This window comes from Elephantulus edwardii, unplaced genomic scaffold (genome assembly GCF_000299155.1).
Source record: "Elephantulus edwardii isolate Elephantulus edwardi_28Jun2011 unplaced genomic scaffold, EleEdw1.0 scaffold00006, whole genome shotgun sequence".
Lineage (NCBI taxonomy): Eukaryota > Metazoa > Chordata > Mammalia > Macroscelidea > Macroscelididae > Elephantulus > Elephantulus edwardii.
Window position 1 is genome coordinate 1,732,461 of NW_006399756.1, and position 20,711 is coordinate 1,753,171.

The following is a 20,711-nucleotide window of genomic DNA, read 5'->3' on the forward strand; positions in this document are numbered from 1 at the left end:
CCTGTTCACGGGGTCACCCTCCTGGGTCCTGTTCACAGGGTCACTCACCTGAGGCCTGTTCACGGCTCTGTTCACGGGGTCACCCACCTGGGCTCTGTTCACGGGGTCACCCTCCTGGGCCCCGTTTATGTGGTCACTCTCCTGGGCCCTGTTCACGGGGTCACCCTCCTGGGGCCTGTTCACAGGGTCACCCTCCTGGGCCCTTTTCATGGGGTCATCCACCTGCCTGGTCTCACTCACCACCTTGATTAGTGCTCAGCCTGGCTCAGACCAGCTGTGTCCTCCCAGAGAGAATGGGGAGACTTCGCTCGGGGTGAGGACCCAGGTCTCCTGCCATTGCCGTGTGCTGCCCACGTCCTGCCCCCATGTTGCTGCCGCAGTCTCAGGGCCCAGCTGGGAGTCAGGGTGAGTCCGCACACCGCAGAAGGGACACTGCCCGGTTCCTTGCCATCTCTACAGTCACTAGAACACTCGCGTGCACTAGCATGGCTGTGTCCATCCGCCGCATGGGAGGTCTCCTTCTTTGTAAATCCCCCAGCGTCGTCTCTGTCCCAAGCAGCTGGGTTCTCCTGAGGCCAAGTACAAAGTCAGAGAATCCAGATGTCATCATCTCACATCTAAGTATCAGGCAGCTTGTTTCTTCTGAAACGGCTCTGTTCATTCCTTGGAAGTCCAGGGGACACTCGGTATTCTCCCAGTCTACAGCTGTGGGCACACTTGAGGCTGTCTGTGGCTGGACCCATGCTGTGTGCTGGCCAGTGGCTGTGCTGCTTGTACGTTGGGGAGAGGGAACCACAGCCAGTCTCTCAGCTGGGCCTTGTGCGGAGTTGATGAGTGAGGTCCAAGCAAGGCCCGGCTTGGTGAGTCTGGATGCCCCTGTGCTGTAGGCAGCTGACCTGTGGCTCACCTGGATCTGATATTGGATTTCTCACTCCCCAGGACAGACCACCCTTCACCCCGGAGCCCTGCTCTCTGTTCTCTCTGAGGCCTCTAGGCCCTTTGTGGGCCAGCTGGTGAGAAGAAAGGGCCAGGTGGGATGGAGCTCACCTGTGCCTTCCCATGTGGGGTATGAAGAGCAGTATGGAGGTGCTGTGGTCACCAGGAGGCAAGTTTGTGGGCCTGGGCAGTACTGTGGGGACTGCCAGATGACAGGGTGGCATGGTGGGTCCTGACCTCCATCTGCCTTTGTCTCAAAGCCCACATCCAGTGCTGCTCCACAGCCTCTGGGGACCTCTACCCTTCATAGTGACATGTCCTGGACAGTGGCCCCTTGTCAGTCAGCATCAGATACCTCCCACCTGCAGGAGCAGGTGGCCCTCAGGACGCCCAGGTAGAGTACCTGGACTGCCAGTTCAGACAATACCCAGAAATGAGACACGTGGGAACACATTTCAGAGCTTAACCTGAGACTGTAATCCTCCTAAAAACAGGGTCCTCCAGATTCTGGGAAGTTCCGTCTAGATCAGGCAGGCCAAGCAGTTCGGGTGGGCACAAGCTGAGAGAGGAGGATGGGGTATAGACCATCCACCCCACGTGATTTCACAGTCCTGGGGACTGCCCACACTCTCGGATTCGAGGCTGTAAATCCCCGCATGAGCTCAGCTCCACAGTCTTTCTCCTGAGGGGCCACTGATGGGTTTGAACCAGGGATCCTTCAGCTAGCAGTCTGAATGTCTGCTGTAGGGATTCCTCAGGATAAGGGGTGAGATACAGATGCTAGCTAGGGCTGTGGCAGTTTTAGTGACAAAAAAGGATCAAGAGTCTTGAAGTGTACTGAAAATACAAAGCCCAAAATTCATTTGTTCTCATTTTTTGCTATTTTTACTACTATTGAAGTGGAAGGCTTTAATAGTTGACATGACAGCCACGCACACGGGCCCTTTCCCACCTCACAGCTGTGGCGCTGGAGAAGCAGCTTGCCCTTTCAGGTGAGAACCTCTGCTGTTTCTTTCCAGGTTGGTTTTGCTCCTGGGCAGGCCTGCTGAACTGTGATAAAGAGCTTCTGCTGTTGTTAGGTGACGCACAAGCTCTGGCCCCTAGTGACCTGTGTACACAGAGTGAGGCACTGTCCAGTCCTGGGCCCCTCATGGTCATTGCCACCTTTGAGGCCCATGGCTACGGCCACTGCCAATCTGTCTGATTGAGGGTCTTCCTCTTGCTGCCGACCCTTTACTTTCCCAAGCTTTAGTGTTGTCTAACTTGTTGTAAAAGAGATGCAGGAAGTCCGTGCCCCTCTGTTCTCTGTGTCTCACTACCCCGTGCTGAAGGGCCGGATGAGTGCATGCAGAATGACCAACACAAGCTAGGAGTATTCCTAATTCTTCTCTGTAATGTATGACTTAGCAAGACCTGGTGCTGTTGTGTTTACCGTATGGTTTAGGTCTCCCTTTTGAGGAAGAAATGTGGACAGTCTTTCTGTAAAGGTTAACAGCCTCAGAACTGCTAGAGACCAGACTCTCACTGTCTCTGAGTTGGAGCTGATGCACAGCTGACGCTCAAGTATGTTTCAGAGGCTGAGTCTCGTGGGAGGAGATTGCCCCCTTTGTCCCACAGTCTCCCACAGTCTCCCACAGTCTCCCACAGGGTCGCTGGAGGTTAGTACGGAGGGAGACGTGCTCTCTGAGCTAGCAGTTCAGCTCTCCAATCCAGGCCTCCAGAGCTCTGGAAACAGAATTGTCACTATTTGTTAGAATTGATTCAAAGACAATGGTTTTAGGTATAATCAGGGCTCCTGGTAGTGCAGTGGGTTAAGTACAGGCTGCTAACTGAAATGTCAGTGGTTAAATCCACCAGCTGCTCCTTGGAGAGCAAGACACGGCAATTTGGCTCGATGACGATATGCAGCCTTAGAAACACCCTGGGACCATTGTCCTCAGCCTCTTACACTGATGGGTCAGAACTGACTCAATGATGGTGCTGTTTGGGTTTTTATATATTATATTTAAAAGGACTGTGGTCTTCAATATGGATTGAAGCTCAATGTGAAGAGACAAAGATTCTCACCACTGGGCCATTTGGCAGCATCGGGATGGATGATGAAGAGATTGAGGTTGTTAACAGTTACAGTTTGCTTGGCTCCACAGTCAACACTCTTAGCACCAGCAGTAAAGAAATCAAAAGACAAACTGCATTGGGAAAAATCTGCTGTCATAGACCTCTCCAGAGTGCTGAAGAGCAATGATGTCAGTCTACAGACAAAGGTGCGCCTAATCCAAGCCCTGGTCTTCGCAATTACTTGTCATGCTTCAGAGAGCTGAAGGATGACTAGGGATGACAGAAGAAAAATAGAGACCTTCAAGTTGTGGTGCTGGAGAAGAGTCTTGAACATATCATGGACTGCTCAGAAAACAAATAGGTCTGTCTTGGAGAGGGTGAAGCCAAGTTTCTCCTAGGAGGCTAGGATTTTAAAGCTCCATCTCATATACTTTGGGCACGTGACCAGGAGAGACTGGTCCTTGGAAAAGGGCATCATGCCTGGAAGTGGAGAGACAGCACCGGATAGGAAGATCCTGGATGAGATGGATTGATACAGTATCTGGGGCAGTGGGGGTTGTTATGTTGGAATTAGTGAGACTGGCTCAGGACAGGGTAGTGTTCAGAGCTGCTGTGCATAGGGTCACTATAGGTTACAGGCAACTCAACAGCATACAACAACAATAACAACATACTATATTGGTTGTTTTTTATTTAAGCTTCTTGTTTAGAGTCAACAAGACCTTGGGGAAGGCCTTTGTATTTAAAGTTAGTTGCTATTATATTTTGGAGGAACATTCTCCTAAGTGGTACAGCACTCTTCTGTCAATATGCTGTACTGAGGTAACCTGGGGTTGCTGGGATGCTGAACTTTGTGCCATTGATGTTTCAAATCACATAACAGTTGCCCAGGGTGGACAGTGTTTGGTGGAGCTCCCAGTTTAAGACATGTTTGGAAGCAGGAGTGACATTATTTTGAGAAATGATAGTAATTGAAGGGCCTCAGGTCTTCTGTTCATAGAGTTGCTATGAATTGTGCTTGACTTGATGGCAATTAACGACAAAAACAATATTATATTTATTAGAGATACACACACACACATACACACACACACACACACATATATATATATAGAGAGGGGGTGGGTTGGAGTTTCGAGCGGCATCTCGGAAGACAGGTGTGGTGGGTGACCTGCTTCTGAGATGAGTCCCTGCAAGTCCAGGGGGTCACAGCTCTGCTCAGGGGCTTCACGGGGCTGCTGGGATTCAGAGCTGAGGACCACAATTGCTCACGTGTGATTCCTTCTCTGTTATTCTCATCGACAGCAGAGATGTTAGGTACAAAGCCTCCCTAAAAGCACAAATGTAGCCGTGGACGCTCCAGAAATACAGAATCAGTGCAGTGTCAACAGATGAAAGGAGAGGAAAAGCCGTGTGCCATCTCTGCTCTCAGGCCTGTGCACTGAGCACTAAACACGGCCTCAGAGGGCAGACTGTCCTGCACTTGGCTCTCGGCAGGAGCTCAGGGGACACGAAGGCTCATTTGATGCTGAGTCACGCTGTTGAGCAACACCATTGACTGACCCCGTTGATGGACATCACAGATGGACACCACTGATGGACGCCCCTGAGGGACGGCGATGATGGACACCTCTGAGAGACGCCACTGATGGACGCCTCTGAGGGACACTGATGACAGACACCTCTGAGGGACGCCTCTGAGGGACGGCGATGAGGGACGCTGATGACGGACACCTCTGAGGGATGCCGCTGATGGATGCCTCTGAGGGACACTGATGACAGACACCTCTGAGGGACACCTCTGAGGGACGGCGATGAGGGACCTTGCTGACGGACACCTCTGAGGGACACCGCTGAGGGACACCATACACTGAATGCACAGTGCTACCACAGGGTCCTGCCGTTTCCTGAAGGAGGGAAATGAAGAGTGCGTGTCCGTGCTCATAAGAAGTGACACCGAACAACTCCTGGACGGAAAAACCGAGCTTGTAGCAGTGAAGGTGGCAATGGAACTGTCATTATTTTCATTTGCTTCTAGTTTTAGTATATTAATACCTGAAAAGCATTGTTTTAGTCTCTTGAAAAAAGCTCTTTGTTCTTTTCTAATCATCTGGCCTTGGGGGATTAACCATTCTGGTGGTGGAAGGTAATTACAATGTTTTTATGGGAGTTGTTGATAATGTGGGGAAATTTCATAGGCAATTGCTAAACAAAGTGTAAAATCCATGAGCTTGTGCCTTAAATGACAATAAATGCCAAAGATTAAGTAACGTTTAAAGTTATCTACAAGGCTATGGATTTACACATAATTACATTTCCTTTAACACTGGTTTTAGACTTATATCAGTTTCTAGAAAATATAGACTGATATATGATTATTTTTTCTTGAAACTGATTTATTAGTAGCACCATCAAAGTCCCTTTTTGATCATAATTTATCAGTGGGGAAGGCGGGCCCTTCAGGTTTGAATTCCTGTCAGAGCGCAGTCATGTTTCATCAAAAGAGGCAAAGTCATTGAGATGCCAGCGCTCTGTGGCATGTTACCAAGGTGAGTGAGGTGCATTCGCACCATCCTGGTCCTGTCACAGCTCTAAAGCTAAGGCCCAGCTCTGCACCCCTGCCTTAAGGCAGACGCTGGACCTACAAGGTACACTTGTGCAGATCAGGAAGCCTAGTGGTGCAGAGTTCTAGCATCCAGCGGTGTGCAGGTGGTTGGCACCATCCAGTTCCTGGGAGGGATGAGGCAGGCTACTCCCGTAAAGATTGTTGTTGGGTACCACTGAGTCAGAAGCGACCCATAGCTGACTCTCCAGTGGGTTTTCCGAGGCAGTAAATTGCACAGGAGGAGAGTGCCCATCCTTCTTCCACAGAGCAGCTGAAGAGAACGGTTAGAGCCTTGGGACCCTTGTGGGCAAAGCTGTAATGTGTCCTGTAGGATCACGAGGCAGACCAACTCAGCGGGGGTGGGCTCGAGGTTAGGTGACATAATGTGCGTGGGTAATGGTCCTTGTGAGGACCACTGGCATCCACAGCCCTATCACGGGCCTCATCTTGTTGTTGTGTGTGCCTTCGAGTCAGAACCAACCCACAGCTGACCCTCCGGCAGGTTTTCAGAGGCGGGTAATTGCACAGGAGAAGATTGTGTGTCTTCATCCTGTGGAGCTGCTGGTGGATTTTAACTGTGTGCCTTTGGGATTGCAGTGCAGCTTTTTGCTACTCCTATCTCCTTGTTTATATGTAATTATTCATTTATTAAGGAGCTCTGGTGGCCTAGTGGGTAAGGAGATGCACAGCCTACTCAGACAGGCAATTTGGATTTGTCAGTTTCTCCAAGAGAAAAAGACAGGCAGCCTCCTCCCCTGTGAATTTCAGCCTCTGGGAACCTGCTGAGGGTCAGCTGTGATTGGTTCAGACTTGACAGCAATGAGAAACATGAAAGAATGAAATGCGTTTCTTACTGAGTCTGAGTCTCTGAATGAGGCGGATGGTTAAGCTTTGTTTATGGATCAAAAGGTGGGCAATTCAACCTCCCCAGAAGATCCGTCAGGGAAAGACCTGTTGACCTTCTTCTGAAATACCAGTTACTGGAAACTTACGGAACACAGATTGGCTCTGGCTCATGGGATCATCAGGAGTCAAGGTCGACTCCACGGTCACAAATTTCAGATTTGTTAAAAATACTGGTCATGAACGTTCTTGGCTTTAATGCCTAAGATTTGCTCTGGGTTGAAGCTGGAGGAGTTTTCATGACAGACGGGAAGGTGTTAAAGGGATGCTCACCCGGGGTGGGTCCCGACTGCTCCGTGGCAGAGCGAGGAGGCCACTCGGTCTCGCTCCGTGTCTGCTCCTCATAACTACTCAGGGGCACTGGCTCCGACCAGGCTCTAGACTGCACAACGCTGCTCTTCTCTGAACATACTCCGCTGAAGAGAAAGCAAATGTCACTCTGTCCCCCTTGGATAATTGAGTCTTTATGATGGCAGCAAAGGAGCAGGTGAAGTCACATGTTGGGGAGGAGATGCTAATGTTACATTAAATGTCAAGTCAAATTAACTGAGGAAAATGGAGAGACTGCGAAGAAACTGCCATTCACATCATTACCAAAGGCCCCCAGAGGTGGCTCCTTAATGGAGCCTGGGCTGCACCACTTCTAGCTGCTCTAGGCTGGTCGTACAGCCCCCGCCCGGACTGTTACCATGAGTCCAAGGCAGCCGAGGGTCAAGGCTCTCCTGGCCTTTCGGGGATGGGGGACAAGGTGGTAGATGTTGACCTGGGAGAGGAAGTCAGGCATTAATGAATGAGGCCCTTTTTTGATCTGAGAATATCAAGGTCTCTGATTATGATGAGAATGATGAGACCGTGTTTGAAATCAGCACAGTCACCACCCAGGGTAGCAGCAGCAGGAAATCAGAAGACATATTCTACTGGGCATACCAGCTGTCAGGGACCTCTTTAAAGAATAAGGACATCGCTTTAAAGACCGAGATGCACTTGATCCAAGACGCACTTGATCCAAGACACACTTGATCCAAGCCATGATATTTTCAGCTGCTTCATTTGCATGTGAAAGAGGAAGAAGGAGGACGGAAGAATTGATGCCTTTGTTCTGGAGTTGGTGAAGAGTACTGAATATACTGTTCACTGTCAAAAGCGCAAACAAATCTCCTTGGACTGGGCCGGGGCGACACTTCATCTTCTGCCAGAGCGTGTGATTCCTGCCCCTGAGAAGAGGAGGCTCTGCAGTGGGGAAGGCCCTCAATACGAATGCCTGACTGCGCTGTATGCAGCGGCGGCCAAGAGCCAAGCAGAGGCCGTGAGAACGACCCAGGATCAGGCAGGGTTTGCTCTGTGGTAATGGGTCACTGTTAATGTCACTGTCACAATATTGTGGCAGAAAGATGGACATCTCCTCACATACGAGTTACTGGCTCTGAAAACCGTCTGGAAGGTCAGCTATGAGTCAGGTTCCAACTTGACGCACAGCAGCAATGACAATGGGTCCCCACAGGCCAAAGCCAGCCTGGCAACAAAGCTGGGTCCTTCTGGAAGCCATGTGCAGTAGTCAGGGTGGGACTCCATGGAAGCCCTTGACTTAGAAGACAGTACAGGAACCCTGGACAAGGCGTTGGGTGTTGAGAACAAGCCCCCCAGGGTTTTACACCCCTCCATTTAAGGCTAGAAGGATGGTGGCCAGGGCTGTGGTCAGCAGCTCAGCAGCCCAGCTCCTTCCTGTTGGGCGCAGTGGGATCCCTTCTTCACGTCGCTCATTACTTCAAATCAGAACATTCGTCTACACACAGTAGCTGATGATTAATAGAAAATCTCTCTCATAATGTAGGTGATAGAAGGAGAATTGATGCCTTTGAACTGTGGTGCACGAGAAGAGTATTGAATATACCGTGGACTGCTAAGAGAACAAACAGATCCATCCTGGAGAGGGTTAAACCGGGCTGCTCCTTGGAGGCAAGGATTCTGAAGCTTCATCTGACATACTTTGGACATGTTGCAAGGCAGGATCAGTCCTTGGAGAGGGACGTCATGCTTGGAAGGGTGGAGGGACAGCTCAGGAGAGTTGACCCTTGATGAGAGGATTGACGCAGGGACTGGGGTAATGGTGGCAGGTGTGTCGGAGACAGTGAGATTAGCACAGGATAGGGCAGGGTTTAGGGCTCTTGTACACAGGGTTGCTGTGATTCGCAGGTGACTTGCCGGCACATAACAACACAACAACAACACTGTAAATTATGTACAGGGGTTCAAAGCTGGCTACCCTCAAGAGCAAAGGCACGTGGACACCCTTTTGGCTGGGTTTGTTGTCACCCGGCTTTGTCACTGGATGAGGGCTGACCTCAGAGGCCAGGAGGAAGCCTCTTCCTGACTTTCTTGTCATTTTCTAATGTCTTCATGTCCAGCTGGCGGGAGGGGCCTTGTCCTCTCCCCTGCTTAGGGAATCATCTCACCTGTCCTTTCCTGCAGGTGGGGTCTGCATCCTGGACTTGAGACATACAGGATGCACCCCTCCCTCAGATGCCTGAGCCCCCCACCCAAGTGTTGCTGTGACAAGGCCAGCCTGGCTGACCTTGTGACAGAGATGACAAATCCTTGTGTTGTCCTCGGGCTGAGGGATAGTGGACATGCAGCACCTGCCAGGCCCAAGGCTGCTCTGCAGACAGTGAGCCTGCCTCCTTCCGCTGCTTTCCACGGCAGAGCATCGGTGGCTCGTGTGCTCCGCGTTGACCGGGAGCTGCTGCTGCTGGGAGCTGGCTCCCAGGGCTCGGCCTGCAGACAGGTGGGCGGCTTTTCCAGTTGCTGTTCTTTGAGTCGATGTGGGGCAGGCAGCCTACCCCATGTGTGGGCGTGAGGGCCACCCCATCTTGTCCAGCCCACCCCTCCCGACCAAGTTCAAGAGAGGACGGAGGAGGAGAAGGAAAATGGCCGTGGGGACCCTGCCCTGTCTGTGACTTAGAGAGTGTCCCACTGTGTCCCAGCTGACAGGACACTCTTCCTGATTCCTAGCATGTGGGGACAGATGGCGGGTGTGGCTGAGAGTTCATGGACGTGCCTGTGTTTGTGTGTGTGTGTGTGTGGGGGGGGCACGACTGTGTGTGCATTTGTTAATTGGTGCCACCACGCTGGCTGTGGCCCCTAGTGACCCCGTGAATAGGAGATCTGCCCTATCCTGCGTCACAGTTACGGCCTTGAACGTAATCAAGCCCACCATGGTCACTGTCATCCACCATGGTCACTGTCATCCACGGCCTTGAGGGTCTTCCTTTCTCTCTCTGACTGCCTAGCTCCCCCAGCACGAGGTCTTTTCTAAGGCCTGGCACTTCCTCACAATGTGCCCGAAGTGTGAGGTGAAGCTTCACCATCCTTGCCTCCAGGGAGCACCTGAACTTAACTTCTTCCAAGATTTATTCTTTTGAGAACCCGTGATGTATTCAATGGACTTCACCAACACCCCGATTCAAAGGTATCAGTTCTTTAATCTTCCTTGTTCATAATTTTCACATTCATATTAAGAAAACGTACAACATCCTCACTGGGAACAGGCACACCTTAGTGTTTAAAGTGACATCCTTGCTCTCCAGCACTTCAAAGAGATCCTTGGGTGCAAATTTGTCCAATGCTACATATATGTGTACAGAGCAAGCAGGGATTGCCTCCCTTCCCAGTAGACTGATGCCAGAACTTGGATAGAGAAGCAAATTTATCATCTTAGTTTCTACACTTTTGCATTTAGTCCAAAATCTCATATGCTAATCAAACGTCTAGAGGTTCTAGTCTAGCCAGAAGCATTGTGAAAGAAAGGCCTGGTGACTCCCTTCCAATATACCAGCCATGCAACATCCTGCAGAGCTCGGTTCTGCACGCGGGGCCTCCATGAGCTGCTATCACTCCAACCACTGTGGTGGGGAAGGTAGTTCAATAGCAAGAATCCTTTGGCACAAATAGAAACAGCCTCCCCGTTTCCCGTTGAACAAGTCCAGCTTTTCCTGTATTGGGGATGCTGAGTGTGGACGTACCCAACAGCAGAATTAAATAACACTGATGCTCTAATTATATCCTTGGGGATACAGGGACAGTTAAGGCAAGAGGAAGTGCGGCAGGACTCCAGAAATCAGATGTCTGATTAAAGAAGAGGAACATATACATATTACTTAAAGTGTGCATAAAATGATACATAAAATTAATTTTGCATGTTACAGCTGGCTCTGTCTAGTTGAAACCAAGCGTAACGAGTGGATGGGCAGATTTCTCTAGGGGAACCACACTTATTTGTAGTGCCACAGGCTCCTGGTTCACTTCTGCACGTTCCCCTCGGGCACAGGAACTGGGGTCTTTGCAGCCAGGATATAAATGTGCGCTGTGCTAATTGTTGTCACTCGCCTCTCTCCCGGGTAATAATCCCCTGTTACGGCCCTAATCAGCTCTGCTCTTCCCTGGTTTGAGCAGCATGGCAGTGGTGAGCTGTGGTTGGCGATGCTTCCACACCAACCGAGGGCTTCCAGGGGGCTGGTTTCCCAGCAGGGCAGGTGGAGAGGTGGTCGTCTCTATGCCTGAGAGCTGGAAATGGAAACTCGGTGCATCTTGTAAAACACCAGATTTACAGCCAAGACTGATCCCGAGTCTGGGCAGAGCGTGATCAAATCAATCTGACTGTAAGCCCTCTTTCCGGGGTGAACAGCACAACTTGGGGACGGTGGGATTCGGAGAGGAAGTGAACTCACTGCTCACCCATCTGTGGCCTCGGGTTGGACGGAGGTACCAGGTGTTTGTCTGGAACTGGGCTCCAGAACCCATGTCTCAGATGGGATGTGGACGCCTGAGAGCTGAGGGAGGAGACGTCAGGGGGTGCAGCCTATGGCTGAGTTATCTATGATCCCGCTGGAGCCAAGCGCTGCCTGAGAGAGGAGTCCTTTCCTGTAGACTGCAGGTGGCCGTGGCAGGTGACCAGGTGTGACGGGCACTGCTGGGGTACTCACCTGGAGCAGCTGTGAGCTCCATGATGGAGGAGCAGTGACAGAGGCCGAGGCCTGAGGTCCAGCCAGAAATGAGGCCAGGAGCAGAGCAGGAGCTGGCAGCCAGGAGCCAGTCGTGGGATCAGGGTGTGAAAGGACTCGGCCAGGGCCCACTGCAGCCCAGCCGCCCTCTCTGTAACTCAGGACATGACCCTGAGCCCATGGTGCTGGGCACTGCCAATAGTCAGGGTCCACGGCGGCCATCAGGCCCTCGCAAGGGTCCTCTTCACACCACCCCGAGACCAGGCGAGTCAGCGGGTCTGTGTGGAGTGCTGTGGTCAGCACTGGGATGCAGTAGCCCATATCACTGGAGTGTGATTGTGTGTGTGTGTGTGTGTGTGTGTGTGTGAGAGAGAGAGTGATTCACTGGAGTGTCTGATGTATATTTGTGATGGTGACATGCATGTTTTATATTTGTGGACATGTGTACACACACATAAATGACAGTGAGACATGTGCTTGTGTGCATTGTGCATCAGGGTATGATGTGTGGAGAGTCTGTGCATGTGTGTGCCTGTGTTACATGTGTGTGTCTGTACACACACACACAAGTGTGCGGTGGTCATTGTGTGGCTGCACATAGTGTCATGTGTGTTCATCTGTGTTACGTGTATCTGTGCCTCCGTGCACGTATATGTACACTGTGTGCTCGTACGTTTGTGGGATCTGTGTGCTTGTGGCAGCCGGGGTCAGCATAAATTCAGGATGAATTCCCCTTGTATGTGCTCGTAGTGTGTGTGTGCTCTGTGTGTGTGTGTCTGGTAATGGTGGTACCTGTGGTGGCCTGCCACACCGGGCAAGGGGCTGCTGTGGGGACACTTGAGGTCCAGAGAGAGGTGGGAGTGGTCTCAGGGCACTGGAAGGTCAGAGGGAGGACTCCGGGGCCTGGAACTGGCACATATGTCAGGTGGAATTGGCAGATGAGAGGCCCGATCAGCCTTGACTGAGTGGTCCTGAATTCTGAGACTGGTCCTGAAATTAGAACAGGATGGGGGACAAGGGTGTCCCCAGGTTGAGAAAGTCATAGGTGCGTCCACCTGAAGCTCAGAGACCTCACACGCTTTCCTTTCACCATGCTGAGACCTCCAGGACCAGCCTCCGAGAGCCCAAACTGAGGTGTCCGCAGAGGTAATTTCCTTCTGGAGCCCCAGGGGAGACAGGCTCAGGGATGGGACCCAGTGGCAGAGGCTTGTGTGCTCATGAGTAGCCCTGCTCACAAGGACAAGTGGTTGAGTTCAGACTTCCCTGTGGTTCAGACTCATGGGATCATCTTCTCGCCCACAAACTCGTTTCTCTTTTCCCTGCTGTCACTGTTTCTCCTCTCTGATGGCCTTCTGCAGATAGGGAACTAAGAAATACACCGTATTCTCCCAAGTCATTTTAGCTTCGTGGGAATGGCAACACAAAACATAAATGTCCATCCCTGTTCCTCTGAAAATGGACGGGGGCAGGCAGCTGACATTGCTGATCCCAGAAGTCCATTTCCTCTGTCTGCCACGGTGGGCGAGTGGAGCCCCTCTTCATGCTGAACCCCTCATGCCCCCCGAGACACACACAGGAGAGATGTTCTGGAAACCACTCTCAGAGTAATTTGATCCCTGGGCAAGGTACTGCATGTGCATCTGAATTAGGATTTCAGCACTCTGCCGTGTGACAGAGTCCGACCCATAACCACCTTCCCCAGGTTTCAGAGTCTGTAATCTTAGCAGTATCCTGCTAATCTTTATTCTGCAGGGATTTTAACTGGCTAAATTTTAATGATATTCTAATTTAGACATACTCTGTGCTTGCAGGAGCCCAAGGATTGAATAACAAAAGCAGTGGTATTTTGAAGGTCTCCATTATGTGTACAGATATTTCTGTGTTCATCTTAGTGTTTGCTGTAAATACATCTGTGTGGATGGCAGAATGATACCCATATGCATACCAGGAAGGCCTATTAATGCCACTATCATTCAAATATCATTCAAATATATGCACCAAGAGGAGGAAATAGAAGACTTGTACGAACTTTTGTGGTCAGAAATCGATCAAACGTGCAACTAGCATGCATTAATAATAATGGGTGACTGGGATGCAAACATTGGGAACAGAGAAAGAAGAGTGAGTAGCTGGAAAACATGAACTTGGCCTCAGAAGTGAGGCTGGAGACAGAGTGATAGAATTCTGCACAATCAATGATTTATTCATTGCAAATATTTTTTATAGGGAACACAAGTGATGGCCATACACATGGACCTCACCTGATGTGTACAGATCCTTCAGTGTTTATCTTAGTATATGCTGTAAATACATCTGCGTGCACGGCAGGATAATACAGAGTCACTACCAAAAAGAACTGGATGACAAAGAAGAATTTCACTAAACAGCATATTATCCAGAGATAATGGTGATGAAGGAGGCAGTTCAGCTTCTCTGAAGGAATTGATGGAACACCAGTTGAGATATTTCAAAACCAGATGCTACCCTGGACATGCTCACCAGGTCGTGCCAGGCAATCTGGAGGACAGCTGCCTGGCCAGCTGACTAGAAGAGATCCATATGTTTTCCCATGCCAAGAAAGGTGATTAACACGTTCCTGCACACTTTTAATTGACCACCGTGCTTAGAAACACTCCCCCCTCCCCCCCCCCGTATTACCGTCATTTGCAGCAATGTGTTAAAAAACAGTGTAGAAATTATAGATTAATATAACTAATAATAGCACATGCAAGCAAAATCCTCCTGAAGATTATAAAAAAATTATTGGAACAGTACATCAACAGAGAACTACCAGAACTACAAGCTGGGTTTAGAAGAGGCTGTGGCACTAGGGACTTTATTGCCGATGTCAGATGGATCTTGGCAGAAAGCAGTACCAGAGGAATGTCTATCTGTGTTTCATTGGCTATGCAAAGACTTTTGATTGTGTGGATCACAACAAACTGTGGCTGACTCTGGGAAGAATGTGAAACCTATACTTGGACCAGGAAGCAGTCATCAAAACAGCAAGGAAACATAGCATGGTTCAAAATCAGAAGGAAGTATATCAGGGATGTGTCTTGTTTCCATACCTTTCAATTTATATGTGGAACAGATAATTTGGGAGGATTCATCAGCAATCTTCTCTATGCAGATGACACAACCTTGCTTGATGCAAATGAGGAAAGCCTGACAGGTTTGCTGCAGGTCAAAGACAGTGTCTTCGATGTGGATTGAAGCTCAACATCAAAAAGACAGAGAGTCTCACCACTGGGCCAATGAAAGATAGAAAGGAGAGTGTTAAACATTTCAACTTGCTTGGCTCCACAATCAACACTCTTGGCACTAGCAGTCAGGAAATCAAAAGATGAATTTCATTAGGAAAATTTGTAAGGGACCTCTCCAGTACTAAAGAGCAATGATATCAGTCTGGAGATTAAGGTGCACCTGATCCAGGCCATGCAGTTACTTACTTAGTATGCATCACAGAGCTGGACAATGAATAAAGATGATAGAGGAAGGATCAATGCCTTTGATTTGGGTGCTGAAGAAGACTATTGAACATTGCATGGACTGCAAAGAGAACAAACAGGTTTATCCTGGAGAGGGTGAAATCAAGTTTCTCCTTAGAGGTGAGGATTTGGAATCTCCATCTCACATACTTCTCACATACTTCAGGCATGTAGCTGGGAGGGACCAGTACTTGGAGAAGGACATCGTGCTTAGAAAGTTGGACAGACAGCACAAGAGGGGAAGAACCTGGATGAGATAGATTGACAACAGTAACTGAGCTAATGGGGTTAGGGGTGTCAGAGACAATGAGACTAGCTCCGGCTAGGGCAGGGTCAGAGCTATTATGCATAGGGTTACATAAGTCTCAGGCAACTTGGCAGCACATAACAACAACAACAACAACGATAGAGCAAAGCCAATGGGGGTAATGCTTTTAAGCTTCTAAATAATAACCAAATGCCCTGAGGGAGTGAGGTGCTGGTCCTCGGACATGAGATCATGGTCTTAGAGGACATCAAAGCCAATTGACAACATAGTCCGTGAAGACACTGTTCTATATCCTGCTTTGGGGGGTAGTGATTGGGGTCTTTAAACTTAGGGAGTGCTCGCTGTGCTGATTCTCCTTGTCTGGAACAAAGAAGAGGGAGAAGTAATGGAGCAATTAGTCCAAAGGACGGATGTGCCACGTAGCCTCAGCCTCAGAACTCCAGGACCAGAAAATCGAGGCAGTGGCTGGCTCCCACCTCTGACCACATTAAAGGAATCGTAGCAGAAGAGCTGGGTAGAGTGGGGAGAAATGTGGAACACAACTCACAAACATGAGAAAGCCAGGTTTGCTGTTGGACAGAGATTGGCAGAGGCTCAGGCCGTGACCTCACCTCATTATCATTCACATGTGGAGGAAAACTCACCCTACGGCTCAATACTCCGTTAACAAACAAACCAGCCAGAACCAACCCCTAGACTTCACTGCCATGGTGTCAGAACCGAGTCGCTGTTGCTTCTAATGTGGGTTTTCAGAGGCAGCAAACTGCACAAGTGAGGAGTGTCTGTCTTTCTCCCTGAGAGCGGCTCCCACCTGAGAGGAACCACAGCCAGGTTAGGACCACAGCCTCTGCCTGCTTCGCCCCACAGCTCCCTCAGCCGAACAGTAGGCAGGCCGATAAGGTGAACAGCAAACCTGGGGGCCCTCACTCCTTAATTGTGTAGCCAGATGAGGCCAGGAGAGCAGCATTTGCCCCAGGATGATGCCCTGGTGGCATTAGATAGAAGGATTTATGGAGAGAATTTCAGGAACTAAGTGAGAGAAGCAGAATGGCATGTGGGTGTTGAGATGAATGTAGAAAACAAAATATGTCTGAATGGTTTAAATGGAACACCCACCAGCTTGTAAACTTTAACTGAAACGATAATTTAAATAAAATAGAAGCAATTGGTGCTCAGGAAAACAACCAAGAATTTCACTTAATGAATGACCTTGTGAGCTCTGACATTGTTCAGCTAGAACATCAGTTTCCTTTTTTGTTGGAGGTGATTGTTGTTATTGTCCTGTTAATCACACAAGGTTGAGAGTTTGGTTTTGTTACTCGTAAATAGTGGCCATCATTGTTCTATCCTAAGGCCGATGAGAAGAAGTGCCAGGCAGGTTAACGCTCCCAGAGCTGCAGTGCTCACATTATGTGGCTTGACCTCAGTGCCCCGTGCAGGCCCCAAGCTCCAGTCCTGATATGATCCAGACCCGGTGGGCTCCAGTCCGGGGCGCTCCAGTCCGGTGTTCTCCAGTCCCCGTGTGGCTTACTCACACTCCCAGGAACGTTTCCTAGTTGAATGTCAGCCACCGACTGAGCTGTGCTCTCCGTTCACACAGGTGTGTGGTCTGGACGGGTGATGACCGAGTCTTCTTCTTCAACCCCACAATGCAGCTGTCTGTCTGGGAGAAGCCCCTGGACCTGAGGAACCGTGGGGACCTCAATAGGATCATTGAAGACCCTCCCCACAAGCGCAAGCTGGAAACATCCACACGTAACTATCACTGGGCACCCCGTGTCTGCGGGTCCTGGAGGGGAGGGGGTGAAGCAGTGGCCACTTACCACAACGTGAGCAGTTTGAATCCTCTAGCTTCTTGGTGGGAGGAAGACGTAGCATGCAGCTTCCATAAAGGTTTTCAGCTTGGGGACCTGGCAGGACATGTCTCTGTCCTGTAGGGTGACTGTGAGTCGGCATCCACTCAGGACTGCGAGTGGCTTCAGTGTTGAGTGTTTTGGGGTGACATCAGAGGTTAAAGCACTTAGCTGCTGACTGAAAGGTGGGGTCTTTGAGTCTGCCGAGAGAACCCCCGGAGAAAAGGCTTGGTGACCTCCTTTGGGAAGATTGGCTATTGAGGACCCTGTGGACCAGTTCTGTGTCAGATGCAACTCAGCAGTGGCCCCTGGTTTAACTCTGACTTTGTGTAAGGGTTTAGTGTGTGTCCATGTTGTCTAGCTGTCTAGGCAGTGCCCACGCACAGTGGCTCTGTGGCACAGGACAGCCCCACGGGGTTCCTAGGCCAGAATTAGCAGCAAGCAGATGGTGTCTTCTTTCTCTCGTGGACCTGCTGGTGGCTTCCTAGAGCCGACCCCTCGGTGTGGAGCGCTTACCCACTGCACCACCGGGGCTCCTCGGCTTGTTTTCAGTTCTATCTGAAGCTGACTTCGAAGGGCCTGTGCTCACTGTGTCAGTTTGACCATTTATTGGAGCCCTCGGTGGGCAGGCTGGCCCTTCCTCCTGAGGGCGAGGCCTGTCTGTGTGAGGGTGGCAATGCAGAGACCTTGGTCCTCCCAGCCCCTCAGCCCCCTGGCCCCAGGGTGTGTTCTTTTTGTCCCCAAGTCCCAGGAACTCCACTTGAGAGACCACAGGACACAGAAGAGGGCAGCTTCCTTCTGTCTCCGCATGACCCTGTCCTTCCATCAGTTGAATGGAGATTTCCGTGATTAAAACCTCTGCCTGGGTCCCACGAGGGGCGTTTCTGGCTGTAGCATTGCAGGACTGGGTGTGGAGGAAGCTGCCTCCGTCCTGGTTCTCACTCCACAGAGCGAGAGAAGAATGACTTTGCTTTTTCAGAAAGGATCCTTCCCGATTAGAGCTGATGCATTTTTTATTAGCCACTGTGTTGGGAAAGCCCGTCTCCCTAAGCATGAGGGTTAAAAATAGCACTGACTGCACGTGAACCTGAGCCACACTCTGTGTCAGGCAGAGGGAAGGCCCACCCGCAGCATGGCTGCCCTGACCGGGGACCCTGAGCACCGTGTGAGGGTCTCGGTCTCGTGTCTGCGGGCTGCCTACTGAGCTGGTAATGCTGCTTCTTCCTCCAGGTCTCAGGAAGCCCAGCCTAGCCCACTGCCGTAGGGTTGAGTCCTCCCCGTGCTGCCTTCTGTTGGGGGCCCGGGACTGAATGTCCTTATCACAGGAGAGGGTACAGCTGTGCACTGACCTAGTAGTTAGCAGTGCAATACACAACACCATGCCACCAGAGATTCTGTCCGCGTCATACAGGGCTGGCAAAAGATGACACCGGTCCACCCTGCAGTCAAGTCCAGAATCATTTGATAGAGTTCTAGAAGAGGGATTTCTGAAAGTCTTCCTAGCATTTTTAGTGCTCCTACCTCACCGATACATGGAGAAGGGTGGACAGTGTGTGGCTGTGTCATTTACAGCCTTGGAAACGTGCTGAAGGCTCAGCTGTGAGTCAGAACCAACTGCAAAATGAAGTTGGTGGTGGTGGTGAGTGCCGCCAAGCCGATTCTGACCCCCAGGGACCCATGTGACAGAGCAGCACTGGCCCACAGGGTCCCCTAGAGGTCATCCTTCCTGGCAGATTGTCAAGGCTTTTCTCCCTCACAGTGGCTGGTGGACTCGAACTGCCAGCCTTTCAGGCAGCAGCCTAGAGTTTCACCATTGCACCGACAAGGCTCTTTCACCTTGCTCGTTTAAAGATCACACTTGAGACAATGGAAGATATCTGATAAGACTGAGGAATGATGAATTTAAGAGGTTTGTTTCTCCCCAGACTGTGGAGAACATTCTCTGGTGAGACTCGCATCCTCTCTGGTGAGGCTGGGCAGGAAACATCTCCTACAGATAACGGATCTGAGACTGAAGCCCCATCCAGGGGCAGGAGGAGTTGGGGTTTTTAAATTGTGTTTGCTCCTTTGATCCAGCAGTATCAACTTTTGAATGGCTGTTTTGTATGCTGGAAGGATCAGCTAAAAGGAAAAAAGGCAACAGGAACCACACACACTGTAGGAAATGTTCCCCCTCCAGGTCTCACTCAGACATGAGACGGAAGTGCAATTTATAAAGATCACTCGACCCGCCCGCCCAGGAGAAACACGGAGGGCCCGTTTATCATAACAAGGCCTGTGTTTGCTTAGTGAAAGGCACATTGCGTGCTCCTGGCTTGTACCCTGGGCATAATTGGGAGCTACTTCTTCCTTTGCTTCATTTCAAGGAGTCAGTACAAATGAGAAGACAAGAACTCATTCAGCCAGCCGCTCTCACACTCTCTAAGTGAGGGTAGCTTGGGCTCCATCAGCACAATTTAGAAGAGTGGCAGGTGTCTTCCAGGTCCCACCTGGTCCCCTGCTCGTGGGAGGACTGGGATGGAATTCTCTGGTCGTAGAGCAATGCACTGTCTCATTCCTCTAACAGGAATCCCATTTGGTACTAAAATAGAGAAAGAATTGAGCTGTAAATCTAAAGAACACAAACAACCAGAGGAGATTTGTTTGGGCTCCGCACATGGAGGCAGTGTGTCTCCCTCAGAATTTAGTGTGGGGCCCCTAACTGCCCGGCCCCGCACGCAAACACAGTTACACACCATTTAACCTTCCCTCTGCCTGTAAAGAATGGTAGAGAATCATCTTAAATCCAGTTCTTTCTATCTTTTTTCCTTCCTTTGGGATTGTCAGATGCCCTGCCTCCGCTCTAACTCACAAGCACCCCGTGTAACACGGAACCAGGCCCTTCCTGGCCTTGCACCACTTTCACAGCGTCTGCTGTGCGAGTCTGTCTGGTTGAGGGGCTCCCCCTCTCTGACCATCGACTTCATGAGCATCATATGCTTCTCCAGAAGCTGGCACCTCCTGGCGATAGCATGCCAGGGTCCTGCAGACGAAGCCTCCCACCCCCATGTGAGGAGCGCTCTGGGGACCCCTACTCCGGCACAGGTTTGTTCTTGCTGTGGGCCAGGGCTTATCCGCAGGGTGAGCAGGTGATCTTGAGCCCCACTCGGTTGTCAGGGCTGAATTGATATGTAAGTGGCATCTTCTCATTTCCTGGGGTCTACCCAGAGATAACAGCCACACAGAGTTGGGACGGGGAGTGTCTCAGGGACATTAATTAACAAGGATCCAGACCTGATGACCTCCTGCCATCCGCCGTGCATTTTTCTTGGCTGGTCATTCATCAAGGCTCAGCACAGGATTTGACCCTAATTATAATGAGAGCCAGGTCGGGGAGATTGCACTCCGTGGAGAATGGTGCCATTGGTCTGAGGCCTTGTAGATTTGACCGGTGAACTTGTTCACAGCGGACACGGAACAAGGACACGTTCCAGTTGATGCTCATTACTTTCCTAGAGGCATGGAGAGAAGCCTCTGTAAGCTGGCCCCACACTGAACTGCGGCTCAGCCTCGGTGGCCGTGTGTAATGTGTGTGAGGCTTGGAAGTGGAACTCACAGGGT

General features: G+C 50.5%; 1 protein-coding gene across 1 annotated transcript in view; it reads left to right on the top strand.

Moving 5' to 3' along the window:
* The window catches only part of TCERG1L (transcription elongation regulator 1-like), a 186,219-nt gene that overhangs the window by 129,820 nt on the left and 35,688 nt on the right, over positions 1-20,711 (top strand). Inside the window, exon 12 of the mRNA XM_006880123.1 lies at positions 16,859-17,013. Coding sequence (XP_006880185.1) covers positions 16,859-17,013 — 155 coding nt within the window. The remainder of the gene's footprint in view (positions 1-16,858; positions 17,014-20,711) is intronic.